The 12,535-nt window shown below is 40.2% G+C and overlaps 1 protein-coding gene across 1 annotated transcript in view; it reads left to right on the forward strand.

Annotated features, from left to right (window-relative positions):
• The first annotated feature begins 1,093 nt into the window (after positions 1-1,093).
• Positions 1,094-12,535, forward strand: part of LOC150081633 (putative ammonium transporter 3) — a 56,150-nt gene continuing 44,708 nt past the window's right edge. The window contains exons 1-2 of the mRNA XM_090380271.1: positions 1,094-1,199; positions 3,119-3,668. Of these exons, the coding sequence (XP_090236397.1) occupies positions 1,094-1,199; positions 3,119-3,668 (656 nt within the window). The remainder of the gene's footprint in view (positions 1,200-3,118; positions 3,669-12,535) is intronic.

Consider the following 12,535-nt stretch of genomic DNA (forward strand, 5'->3'; position numbering starts at 1 on the left):
CCGTACAGCTTTATTTAGAAATTTTTCAAACATCTTCATACGCAAACCGTCATATCTTAATTACATAACTCAATTCTATACGAAGACATGATGTGTAAAATGTTACAGTTTATCAAAATTTTCTTTCGCCTGATAAGCATGATTAAGGAAATGCCTTTGGAAAACTAACATGCAAATATACTGTATTTAATGTGTACGTACAGCATATTTGACAACTTTGGAATATGAATAAATAATCGGAAAATCTGACAGGATTCATCTGGGCACTGACACAGACTGTACCAGTGCCGAGATGAATGCAGAAAACGAAGCACCTGCCTCCGACACAAGAGTTAAAAGATTTAATGGTGCAAGTTCATATGATATAGTCAATTGTGGAAGGGGTGGAGGAGGACACTTTTGAATAGCTGGCTCCTACGCCGAAATACGTCGATCCAGCTCTGGGCTGAGCCCGTTAGTCAAATATTTTAATATCCATTTCTCTCTTTCGATATACTCATCTATTTACACGAACTGATGGTTCAAGGATCAATTACTGCATTAATTATTCATACTATCAGAAAAGTACTATGTCTGCATTAACAAAAGAGAAATCTTTTATGTGAAATGATTATTAATAACTCGCTCTATAAAATAAGTTTTGTGACATTTTGTTAGTATTAATTATAAAACTAAGTATCTTACTGGAAAAAGTTCTTCTATTGACTAACTTGATCTGATTATTTTTCCAACACAGAAATCAATATGGAATATTTCGATGTAAGGTACGAACTGAGAACCACCTGCGCTATTAATTCGGCGAACTGAATTTGAGAGGTAAATCGAAATCCGATGAGATTTCTGCTGGATATGTTTGGACAAGAACGCTGATAGCGTCAGCTGCAAAGACTCAAATATAATAGATACTTTCATACGATATAATTTCGGAAGATATCACTGTTCGTTCTGCGAGAAGACCCTCCCCTCCTCTATGGCTGGTAATTATTTTCGGACAAAAAAGATTATTTCAAAATAAAGATGAAAGGCAAGACGAAAGGTCAACACAAGTCGAAAATTTATATGAATTTGCCTTCTCCTTCTTTATCTTTAAAATATGGTCAATTCCACTGATAAGGAAGCTTCTGGCCTCGATCCGGTTGGAGCAGACGATGCCACTTGGATCCTTACAGCTTCATTTGTTATATTTACTATGCAAACAGGTAAGTGACAATATGGGATACTGAAATTGGTATAAATCTCTCTCTCTCTCTCATTATCTAAACCAAAATTGAATAGAAGTAAGTATCTTCTTTTTGTTAAAATTTTTGAAAGCATTTTGTTAAATTTTTAATTGCTTAATAAAGTGACAAAGAATTTCGATCGTTAAGGGAAAGCATCATTGTACGCACATGCAAAGCAGTAAAATTGTAGACTCAAGCTTATTAACGATTTAAACAAGTTAAACAATATACGAGGAGTTTATAATATAAAAACTATTTGAAGAAGCAGCCCTGATTTTTAGGGTACATGGTGAACTTGAACGTGCAATGTACTTAATACTGAACAAAACTACTCAAGTACGGCAACTTGATATATACCAGTGGTTTCCAATGTTTTTGACTTCGCAAATTCCCTTGAGAAATAACGGGTTTTGCAGTTAATACCATTTTAATAATTAATATGTTTTTAAAACAAAACAACTATTTTCAAAGTAAAGAATTTATTTAAAAAAATAAAGCTTTGTAACAAGTATGTAACAAGTTTACAAATAGTATCTGATTTCTGATACCGTCATCACTTTATAGTTAGCACATAGTAATATTAAAATATAATTCAATTCTTGAAACATAAAAGAAATGAAAACAAAACCATTTAGCTAAAACTAATAAGGTTTCTGAACTTGTTTTGCAAAAAACAGTGCTTTAAAAGTTCGACACGGAAAAAGATAAGAGAATATGTCATCGCAAATTTAATTGTGCATAAAAGCTTGCTGGAGTGTTTTAATATCGTTTGCAAATATTGAGGCGTAGGCGAAAATGCTTTTTCGCACATCAATTGAAAAGGAGATCACAAATTTAAACTTTTTCTTTTTTCAAAAAGTAGTGGATTTTCAATTTAAAGAGAGGAGGAACTATACTGAATTTACGAGTTCACTATTCGAAGTATTTAAGATCGTACAAATGCTTTTTTTCTTTTTTTTTTCTTTTTTTTTTTTTTTTTTTTTTCAGAGGAGAATTTCTAAAGAAAGATGCCCAAGTAGGTGATATAAGAGGTTATGGGTTTAAATGAGCCTGACGTAGACGAGTGGTCAGCAGCGAATATTGTTGTTGTAATAGTGTTAGGAGCATCAGGGAGTAAGGCCATATTGCTCCGTATATACTGTCCGTAAATTGCGTGTTTTGAAGTCGATTTTCTGTTTGCTGGACGAAAAACCTGAGTTTTGAGAAAAAACCATGCTACCCTCGCCTGAGACCGACTAACTCAGCCACGTTGTGAAAAAGGCCCATCGACGGGACTCGAACTCGGGTATTTTCCACCCGGTGTGGGGGAGGACGGCGATTCTACCAACTGTGCTACCCACGAGGACGATCAGGAGCGAAAGTGCTGTAGCGCACGCTCTTTGAGTTAACCGTGGTTCAAGCCCGTGACCGCTAAATACGATTAACGATTGTATTCATGATTTATTGTAAACTCTGACCTGGGTAGTCGGTCCGGAGTAGAAACAAGAACAAAGGGGGGGGGGAAGCATGACTATCGCGAAATACTGACTTATTATAAGCGTATGTGTAACAAAACTGCACTAATTCTAAACCGAATATTGAAGAAAATTGAAAATCTAAGCACTTCGTCCTGCATAGAGTGAAATATGCCTTGAAAGAAATACACACAATTCTTAGACATTTCGTGGTACTTCGTGTACAAATTCTTCAGTGATCATAAAGTCAGAACGGGTAAAGGGTGGTGATTAAATTAAAAGTAAAAGTGTTTTTACTTTAATTAAATTTGACAATCACTTAACTATCTTTAACTAATTACTTAATAGATTAATTCTCGTAGATCAATAAAATATTAATAAATAAAATATTCTTCTCCAGTTAACAGACCATGTTAGAATTTTATTTTTCATATCATTTTGTAGGTTTTGGATTACTCGAGTCAGGAGTGGTGTCCAAGAAGAACGAGGTCAACATCTTGATGAAGAACGCTGCTGATGTTGTACTCGGAGGACTCTCTTACTGGATGTTTGGATATGGTCTTCAGTATGGTAAAGGACCGGGAACGTCTCCTTTTTGTGGAATTGGCTCTTTCCTTCTTGATACTGGATCTAACGATATGGGTATAGTCTTCGCTACATTCATCTTCCAGCTGTCATTTGCTACTACAGCAACGACTATCGTATCTGGGGCTATGGCAGAAAGAGCTGATTTCAACGCATATTGTATTTTCTCCTTCGTAAATACACTCACATACTGCGTCCCTGCCGGATGGATATGGGGAGAGCATGGATTTCTGATGAAACTAGGAGTAATAGACTTTGCAGGCTCCTGCGCCGTTCATTTGACTGGAGGAGCTTCTGCCCTAGTGGCAGCATGGATGTTGAAACCAAGGCTGCATCGCTACGTCAAAGGAACTGATCCCATACCAATGGGTAATCCTGGAAATGCTGTCGTGGGAACTTTCACGCTGTGGTAAGCTTTATTAAATTCTAATCTTTATAGCAGATCAACGTTAAGAATATGAATAAAAGTTAAAGGCGTAAAGAAATTTAAATGCCGTTTATACCCTTTTTAAATGAAGAGACTCAGTGTGGACTGTGGACAAATTATGAAATGAGTCACTGGGAACATTGTCGTTGCGCAGATGTGGGAAACCACAGGCGGCGCCTGACCCTAATACTATAGGAACATTGTCATAAGTTGCTAGATGTGAATCGGCATTCTTTATGGGCGAGAATGGCCATACTGCAGTCTGCAAGTTTTTATTTTAGATGCAAAGCAAAAAGAATTCCGAAAACAAATAACATTTTCTTTCGGTAACTTGCACATTTCGCCGCTAGTGAAGTTCTTTAGTAGAATCCTTTCAGGACTGCTGTCTCAAATCTAACGTCAGATATCCTTAACAGAAAATAAGATTATGGTTTAAAATTATTGACTGACAGGCCATAGCATAAATGAATCTAGGAAGAATTAAGTTTGGTGAACGATCGTGAACGTTTCCCGTGATGGACTAAGTATGATACAAGAAGGATACTATGGCACTCGCTTGTAATAATCGCATCTGTGAAACTCCGATAAGAAAGGAGTGCAATAAACGGGATTTGAACAGATACTAAAAATTGATAAGACTTTTCTTTACTGGAAAACCATACTGCACTGCTCGTCACTGAAATTGTCTCACCTAAAAGCAGTGTCTGCTTTGAGTTCAAAATAAGTGGAGTGACAGATACCATTGTACACAATAAATGGTTAAGTATGTATATCAATTCAACAGCATTTACTTAAGAAAATATGGAGCACATCAATATGAAATATGGCCTCAGTAAACAGCGATAAAAATGGCCAAATGTCGCGGCAGAGTCGAAATTAAACCAAGAATGTCGTCTTGGTTTAACATTTAGCCATACTTCTCGTTTTTGTACTGAATGAAGCAACAGTGGTTAGGAGTGAGATCAGATAAGGTCCAATAATATCACAAATGTGTTCGATTAACGAAGATCTAATGAACGTGTAGGCCAATCAGGAATGTCCGCGTCATGTAAACGATGTCGGGATATAAGAATCGCATGTGGTCCTGCTAGAAAATGGAGTGTGGATAGAGCGTAGAAAGAGCAGAAGCGCGAGTCTTAGAATAGTTTCAACATAATGTTTTTCCGTCAACATGCCATCAATAACGACCAGTTATACGGCGACTGAAATGGTTGGCTTCGCCCCACCATGACTCCTCTCCCTGATGCAGGCTGAATTCTGTTCTCGATGTGTCTAGAAACAAACCGCCGTTGCTGCATCCGAAACAGAAACTTGATTTGTCACTAAATACGAATGATAACGGCCTCCGTAGCCGAGTGGTCAGGAGCGGGAGTGCAGTAGCACACGCTCTTTGAGTAGACCGGGGTTCAAGCCCCCTGACTGCTGAATACGGTCGATCTGCCGACCAGCGTGGCAGATTATGGTCCATTTCCCTCAGCATGAATTGTTGAAGAGGCTTCCATCCTGCAGTGGGTTGATAATGGCTGCACTTAAACTTTTTTTTTTTTACCATCCTTGTCCTTGTAGCATTGTAGACGCTAATGCTAACAATGATGGAATGACATTAGAAGCCAGTGCCGGATTAAGGCACGGGCTAGTAGGGCCCTTGCCTGGGGTGGGGTGCCAAATTTTTACAAATCATGAAAAAAAATATATATACAGTATATCCTTAGTAAAGTGGGCGCCGAAAAACCTTTCTGCAAGGTGCGCGAAAATATCTTGGTCGGGCACTGTTAGCAACAGAGATGAGAGGAGACGACGGCGAGAATGCAACCGCACTTCTCGCAGTCATCTGCTATCCGTGCTTCCCAACATAAGGGCAGCTAGGAGGTTATGATGATGGAAATCTTGAGGATTGTAACTAATCTGTTTCTTGAATCTAGCCGGCGGATCTATTGATCCTCCTTCGGGCTTTCTTCTGATGTCACTTGGCGACCGGAAAGGTCGCCAAGTGATCATAAAGTCAGAACAGGTAAAGGGTGGTAATTAAATTAGTGTCCTTACTTTAATTAAATTTGACAATCAAATTTAATTTTAAGTAATTTTTTCCGGATACTTCCATGTACTGACTGTTGCCAACAGCTTCTATTAGTTCAGACATCGCTACCGACACGAACGGTAATTTGCTATGCTGATCATCCAGCTTCTGACAACCCAATGATTGATCTCTTTTCAAAGTCCGTCAGTTGTACATTTATGCATATTAAAGGTCATTCGTCTACTGTATTGTTTACAAGTTTTTATTGAATCTTCAGATCCATACTGTCAGAGCCATAACAGACACGTTATTGGACATTCATTTTGCGTACAGCAACTTCACAAAATATTTGTTTCAGTCCATATAAATCGCAGTTACCTGTGATCTATTCCAATGTCTTCTGTAAATTCCAAGAGCTCTTTTAAAAGCCTGAATTACAATTAACCTAAAATCAATACCGCTGATTATTAATAAGAAATACACCAGAAAGAAAACCTCAAGAGAACTGAGGCCAGGCTTAACATGTGTATGGATAGTGGAATCTCAGCGCAAATATCGCTGACAACACAAATGTAGAAAGGACTTCCAAATGGCACGCGTCAAACAATAACGTTGACACATTAAAACTAAAAGTACTTCCTCAGAGTGGGATAAACTTTACTCATCGTTTATCAAAAGAGTAAGTATGAATATGAATAAGGGACAACATGTATGAATGAAACATTCATTCATTCGTATTGTTCCTTTTATAACGATGCGAAAAGTGTTTGCTGCAACTTAGTTGGGAGTGGTTTGTGGCTTATCAGTGATTGAATAGGGGCTGTTTCCGACTGAGGGCATGTGGTGGTGAGCAGCTACGCCCCAAAATTTTAAATGTTTTCCCAAAACTGCAGCAGTAGATTGCTACTGCTGCAGTTTTTGGAAATATTTAAAGAGCTATCATGTGCGTAAATAGTTGAATGATTCGTGAAAATTCCTACACGAAGACTCGTTATATTCACTAACCAACAGGTGGATGTGCGTAATTGCGGTAGTGAGAGTGGCAGGTTAAAATCCGCCCAAACGTTTGCCTTCATATCATCACAGAGGTCCTGCATTTTGCCCTGTAAGTCTGATTCCTCAGTTTACGTCGCAGCATCGGTCATTTTTGGTGAGGGTTGAGTGATAGCCCACCGCAAAGTTCGGTCGAAGAGAGTTCGTACTAATTACACTTTTCATCACTATATATTTTTTTTATTATATATGAACACGTGTGTGTGTTTTTTACCTGTATCGAGGGTGGCTCCTAGGCCTAAGCCCATCTCCACCTTGCATGTCTGTGTTGGTGCAGAAACTCTGCAAAGCTTTATGTATTGGTGTATGGTGTGTCGCTTGTGTCAGTCCACCTCGCCACCAGGGAGTAGCCAACACCTAGGTAGCCGCTGCCCTCCCCCAGGCACAAGCAGCCGAGCCTGGGTCTACTATCACCTTTAGTGCCTTGTGCAGAAATCCCGCACCCACCGGAGTTAGTGCAATACCGGTCGGTGCCAGATATCCTGTCCCCAGGTTGCCCAAACCTGGAAACCAGCAAAAAAAAAAAACTAGTGGAAAAATATCCAAGCCTCAGCAGATACAAGCCAATTTGAAAAAACTCCAATAAACTTAGCGAAGTAAATATTTACATTTGTACAAGATACTAGAATTTTAACTCTAAATCCTAGCAATACAATTAAATTTACATATCTTACAACGTCATTCTATTTATATTTAATGGGATACAAACATATATATTAACTTCTCAGCTGTCAGATTTCTATTCGATTTTAGATTTGAGTTCTTATTCAAGTCTTTTCTTCAAGACCGTTTCTGCAAAGGTCTGGAAAGTCTCAAAAGTTTGTTTTGTTCTCAAGTAGTATTTTTACATTATCCTCAGCTAGACCTGGAACCTGATTAAGTAGCAATACTCGATGGTATGTATATTGCGGACAAAATAGTAAAACATGGATCCAGTCCTCCATTTGACCACAGGTGCAAAAAGGATCCGGCTCCAAACCTCTGTCGAAAAGTTTGAACCTCAAAGATCCATGGCCTGTTAATAAATACGTTGTAAACATGCTTGGTGCAAACCATGAAACAGAAGGTTGAGTAGAAGCAAACTTAACATTTTCAATATACTTCTTTGTGACTTCACCATGCACAGACTCATTCCATCTACTTTGCCAAATACTAACCACTTCACTCCATAATCTTTTCCGTTCTGTCTTCAAGTTACTAACTGGGTCTGTTGTAATTCCCATAATAGATACCTGCAGTCCTTTCTTATGTTTATAAATCATGCCACGGTATAAGATAAATAAATCTAAAGGCAGTTCTCCTCCAAGGATTTGGAGGGCATTGTTTGATATTGTACGAGGGACATTATTTAGTGCCAGAAGTACTGTTCTTTGAATTGATAGTAGCTTATTTTTGATTTTCACCTTAACGATGTTCTGGTACTAAATACCTGCTGCGTACGAAACTATAGGCAGAAATATTGCTTTATAATATAGTTTCATGGTCTTTTTATTCACACCCCAGTCTCTTTTGGAGAGAAGAGGCCCCAACACCGACCCCTGGGGGCATCCTCTCGAAACCTGGGCATTATAAGGCAGATGGTTTGCCTTGACCATGATGTATCTCTCATTAAAGTATGATCTCAGTACCCTGTACACATAATTATCACATTTAGCCAATCTTAAAGACCTGAAGGAGTCGAAAGCGCCCTCAAAGTCCACAAAAATTGACAAAACATATTTAGAAGATGAATTCTGGATAACGTTAGTCAATGTAAAAATAGCATCGTCAGTGGACCTCCCTTTTTTGAAGCCAAACTGACAGCTTGAGCATAATTGGTTTTCCTCAAATTTCTTTAGTATTCTGGGAGCAAGACGATGTTCGAATAACTTTCCCAGATTAGCAAGTAAGGAAACTGGCCTGTAAGCACGGGGATCGGATGCGTTTTTCCCTGGCTTGTGAAGAATCTTCAGCAATGCCAATTTCCACTGATTCGGAAAGTACCCTTCCAGGAGGCATTTTAAGAGATTTAGCAGTACTTGTGGGTATAAGTTGAAAAACTTGAAGATAACAAGGTTCTCCACAAGATCAATTTCGGGGCATTTCTTGCTGTTTAGTCTAGCTATGGCAGAACCCAACTCCAACAGATTAAAACACTCAATATCAGTTGAACTCGTATACATACTATTTTCAAGACGTATCTGACCTTGCTCCAATGTATCCAACTCTGGAATATCTTTAGGGAACAGACTTGACACTATAGCATGTATCGTAGAGCTCCAGTCCTCAGGTTCTGCTCCGTTTATTCTTACTGTATTGTACACTTCTCCACAGATTAATTTGTTTCTAGAGATTTTGTAAACTAATCTCCACGGTTCTGAATTCCCAACCTGTTTGACAAATCCTTGCCAACAAGCTATTTTAGCATTAGCTATTTCCTTATGGTATCTCCTCCGAAGATCTCTATAAGAATCCTTGTATGCTTGAACATCCTGTTGAGACAGATGTCTGTGTTTTTGATTAGAGTGCTTCACACTTTTCATCAGAGTGCTTCGAGGGACTGTGTGTTAATCGTTGAGGGACTGTGTGTTAATCGGAGTTTGGTTGGTCACTGAAAGTTCAGAGCAAGGGTTCTGACCTTCGCTGGTTTCCTCCATTTCCGATATGCTTAAAACGGTTGTAGAACTGTTGTTGTAGTAAGATTTTAGTGGCATCAGCGATTAAGGTCATATTGCTCTGTAAATTACGTGTCTTCTGTGGTCGATTTTCTGTTTTCTGGACGAAGAACCCGCGTTTCCGGGAGAAAAATATCCTACCCTCACCTGAGACCGACTAGCTGAGCCACGTTGTGAAAAAGGCCCATAAATATTCCTCACGTCATCGATGAAGCTCGAACTCAGGTCTTTTCCACCTGATGTGGGGAGGACGACGATTCTACCAACTGTGCTACCCAAGAGAGCGTAGAACTGTCGCTGTGATGTTATCAGTGCTGCTATGAATGCCGTTAAGGTAGTCTGGTCGTTGTATTGTACATTAAGGCAGTGCAAGATTCCAATTCCGTCAGAAACGGAAGCGATTTTATAGGTTTCTTTTACATCGTGGACAAGTTAATCAGTCTTGGGCTGCATGTCCCCTCCAGGAAATTTAGATATTTTTATCAGCAAAAACAAGTAAACTGGCCATAGAATACAAGCAATTTACCGATACATTGATACCTCAGAGCCTTAGGTGCTCCGGTGAGAAAGCAAAATAAAAGCATTATTGCTTTTAAAAGACAAAAAATGCTTCAGATTTTTGGCTTTGCCACCTAATGTCAATAAACAAAGCAAGTCTATTCATCTTATTAGCTGTAAATTAAATTTGCTTTGCCACCAAAATATATTAAGCGGTGCAAAACAAACTTATGCAGAGAGCGCACAGGGACAACCCTATCTACTTGTTCCTTGAGTAGTTCTGATAAATACTGTCCTGCTGTATAAACTATTATAACCCTCTGTGCAGACAATGAAATCTACTGACGACTGCAACAGAAGAACCTTTCACCAAACTTGAACTGGAAACAGCTGCCATGAGGATTAGAAACAAAAATAAGTCTCCTGGCTCTGATCTTTTGGAGACGGATATTGTCAAGAAAGCCGTCAAAACCATTCCAGAAGTGCTTCTTAACCTATTCAACCACTGCCTCAAAGAAGGCCTGTTCCCCCAGGCCTGGAAAACTGCAAACTTGTGCCTCATCCCCAAAAGTCCCAACGAACAACTGGACCTTCCGGGGTCGTACAGACCCATAGCACTCTTATCAGTTCTGAGCAAGCTCTTTGAAAAGCTATTAAGAAACAGAATAGGAATCCACTACACTGCAGCCGGCCTGCAGTCACCCCAACAATATGGATTTAAGAAGGGATGCTCAACTGTGGATATCCTAGAAAATATTACTGATGCTGCAACTACCTCAGATCAGAAATACTTTCTGGTCATAGCAATAGACTTTACCGGGGCGTTTGACACTTTATGGTGGCCAAGCGTCCTGGCCCGACTCCGGAAAGAAGGCCAACCTACCATCAAATCTATCAAGTCATAAAATCCTACCTGTCAAATAGGTTCGTGATAGTCAGAGTACCATATTCTTCAGTAACAAGACAAGTATTCAGAGGATGCCCACAGGGCTCAATCCTGGGTCCACTCCTATGGAAACTGGTTTTAGACGGCTTTTTGAACCTGGAACTCGGCGACGTCGTCCCCTAGCCTATGCGGATGATTTGGTTCTGATGCTGCCTGGGGGGGGGGGTCTTGGGCGCCACTGGAGAACACCGCCAACAGAGCTAGGGGAAACCTTGGACACCGCCAGTAACATACAAATATACTTTGCAGAGCTATAGAAACTATAGAGAACTGGGCTAACAGCAATAATTTGAAGATCTCATCCTCAAAGACAAGATCCATTTTATTAAGAGGAACCCTAGATACCAGACGACCCCCTCAAATCAAGATACAATGTAACACAGTTAAGCTTACCACCGAATTAAAGCACCTTGGAGTCGTACTAGACAAGAACCTGAGCTTTACACCACATATAGTGCACTTACGGAAGAAAATTAGAGGACACTCCGCGCTTTTTTCGCGAATCACACCCAAGGAATGGGGTTTGAGGAGAAAAACCTCAGCCTCTATTATAGAGCTATTTTCCTGTCAGCGATTACATATGCTGCTGGAATATGGTAAAGCAAGGCCACCACTGCAGTGAACCGGAAAAAACTGGAGACTACGCAGCGACACATACTCATAACCATCTCGAGAGCATGGTACACTGTACGTAACCACGCACTCCAGGCCCTAACGGATCCCTCCCTCCCTCCCTCTGGACCTGGAGATTGTTAAGCATGGGCTACTCTATCAACTGACCAAAGGCAGAACGGCAACATGCCTCGACTACACCATAGATCTGTCAAATGATCCCAAACTAGAAAGGAACCGTCTCTCCGCTTACCTCCAACAAACTTGGCAGGCCTGCTGGGAGACCTCCAGCAAAGGTGCAATTACCAGAAAATTTCTACCCAACATACGGCTGGTATATCCGGATTATCCACTGTGGCTCTCACCAGGACTCTACACCACCTATCTGCTGACAGGACACGGGGCCATTAAAGACAAACTAAAAGGATTTGGACTGAGTGATACGCCGTTTTGCCTCTGTGATGAACGTGAAAGCACCTAATGTATAGTTGCCCACTATATGAGGTCCTTTATTGCAGGTTCATCACTAGAACACATCTTAACCTCCGTAATCAAGAAGACCTCGCCATAACTGAAGTCGACACATACAAGGCGTTCGCGCAGCTGGCCCAGGACCTCTTCACAAGAAGGACGCTCCCACAGCCTCAGCCACTGCAGTAAACCATGCCGTGCAGACCAGCAGAAAGTCTACAGAACAACGGAAACATAACCAGATGATGAACTGGTCATGACCAGGGTGAAACAACCATGGAATTAAACATCATAACTGAGTCTCCCTGAAGTGATAATCTCTATGACAACCGAGAGCTGTATCCACCTGAAGTGACAATCTCATCCAACACATGAACATGACATGGATAAGATAACTTATATATAATATATAAGATAACTGGACCTGACCTGTACGTGACCAACTAAAAAAAAAAAAAACACACACACACTGTGACAAACGCGTCCAGCACAGGCATTTGACAACCTAATCAAGACAACAAGACTCCCATGCAAGGACTCAGAGAAATGACTGCAGCACATTGCTGCCACCTAGCCATATGGCGATCTGGGCTGGTAA

The sequence above is a fragment of the Mastigoproctus giganteus genome, chromosome 8 (assembly GCF_048544385.1).
Source record: "Mastigoproctus giganteus isolate SK-2022 chromosome 8, ASM4854438v1, whole genome shotgun sequence".
Lineage (NCBI taxonomy): Eukaryota > Metazoa > Arthropoda > Arachnida > Uropygi > Thelyphonidae > Mastigoproctus > Mastigoproctus giganteus.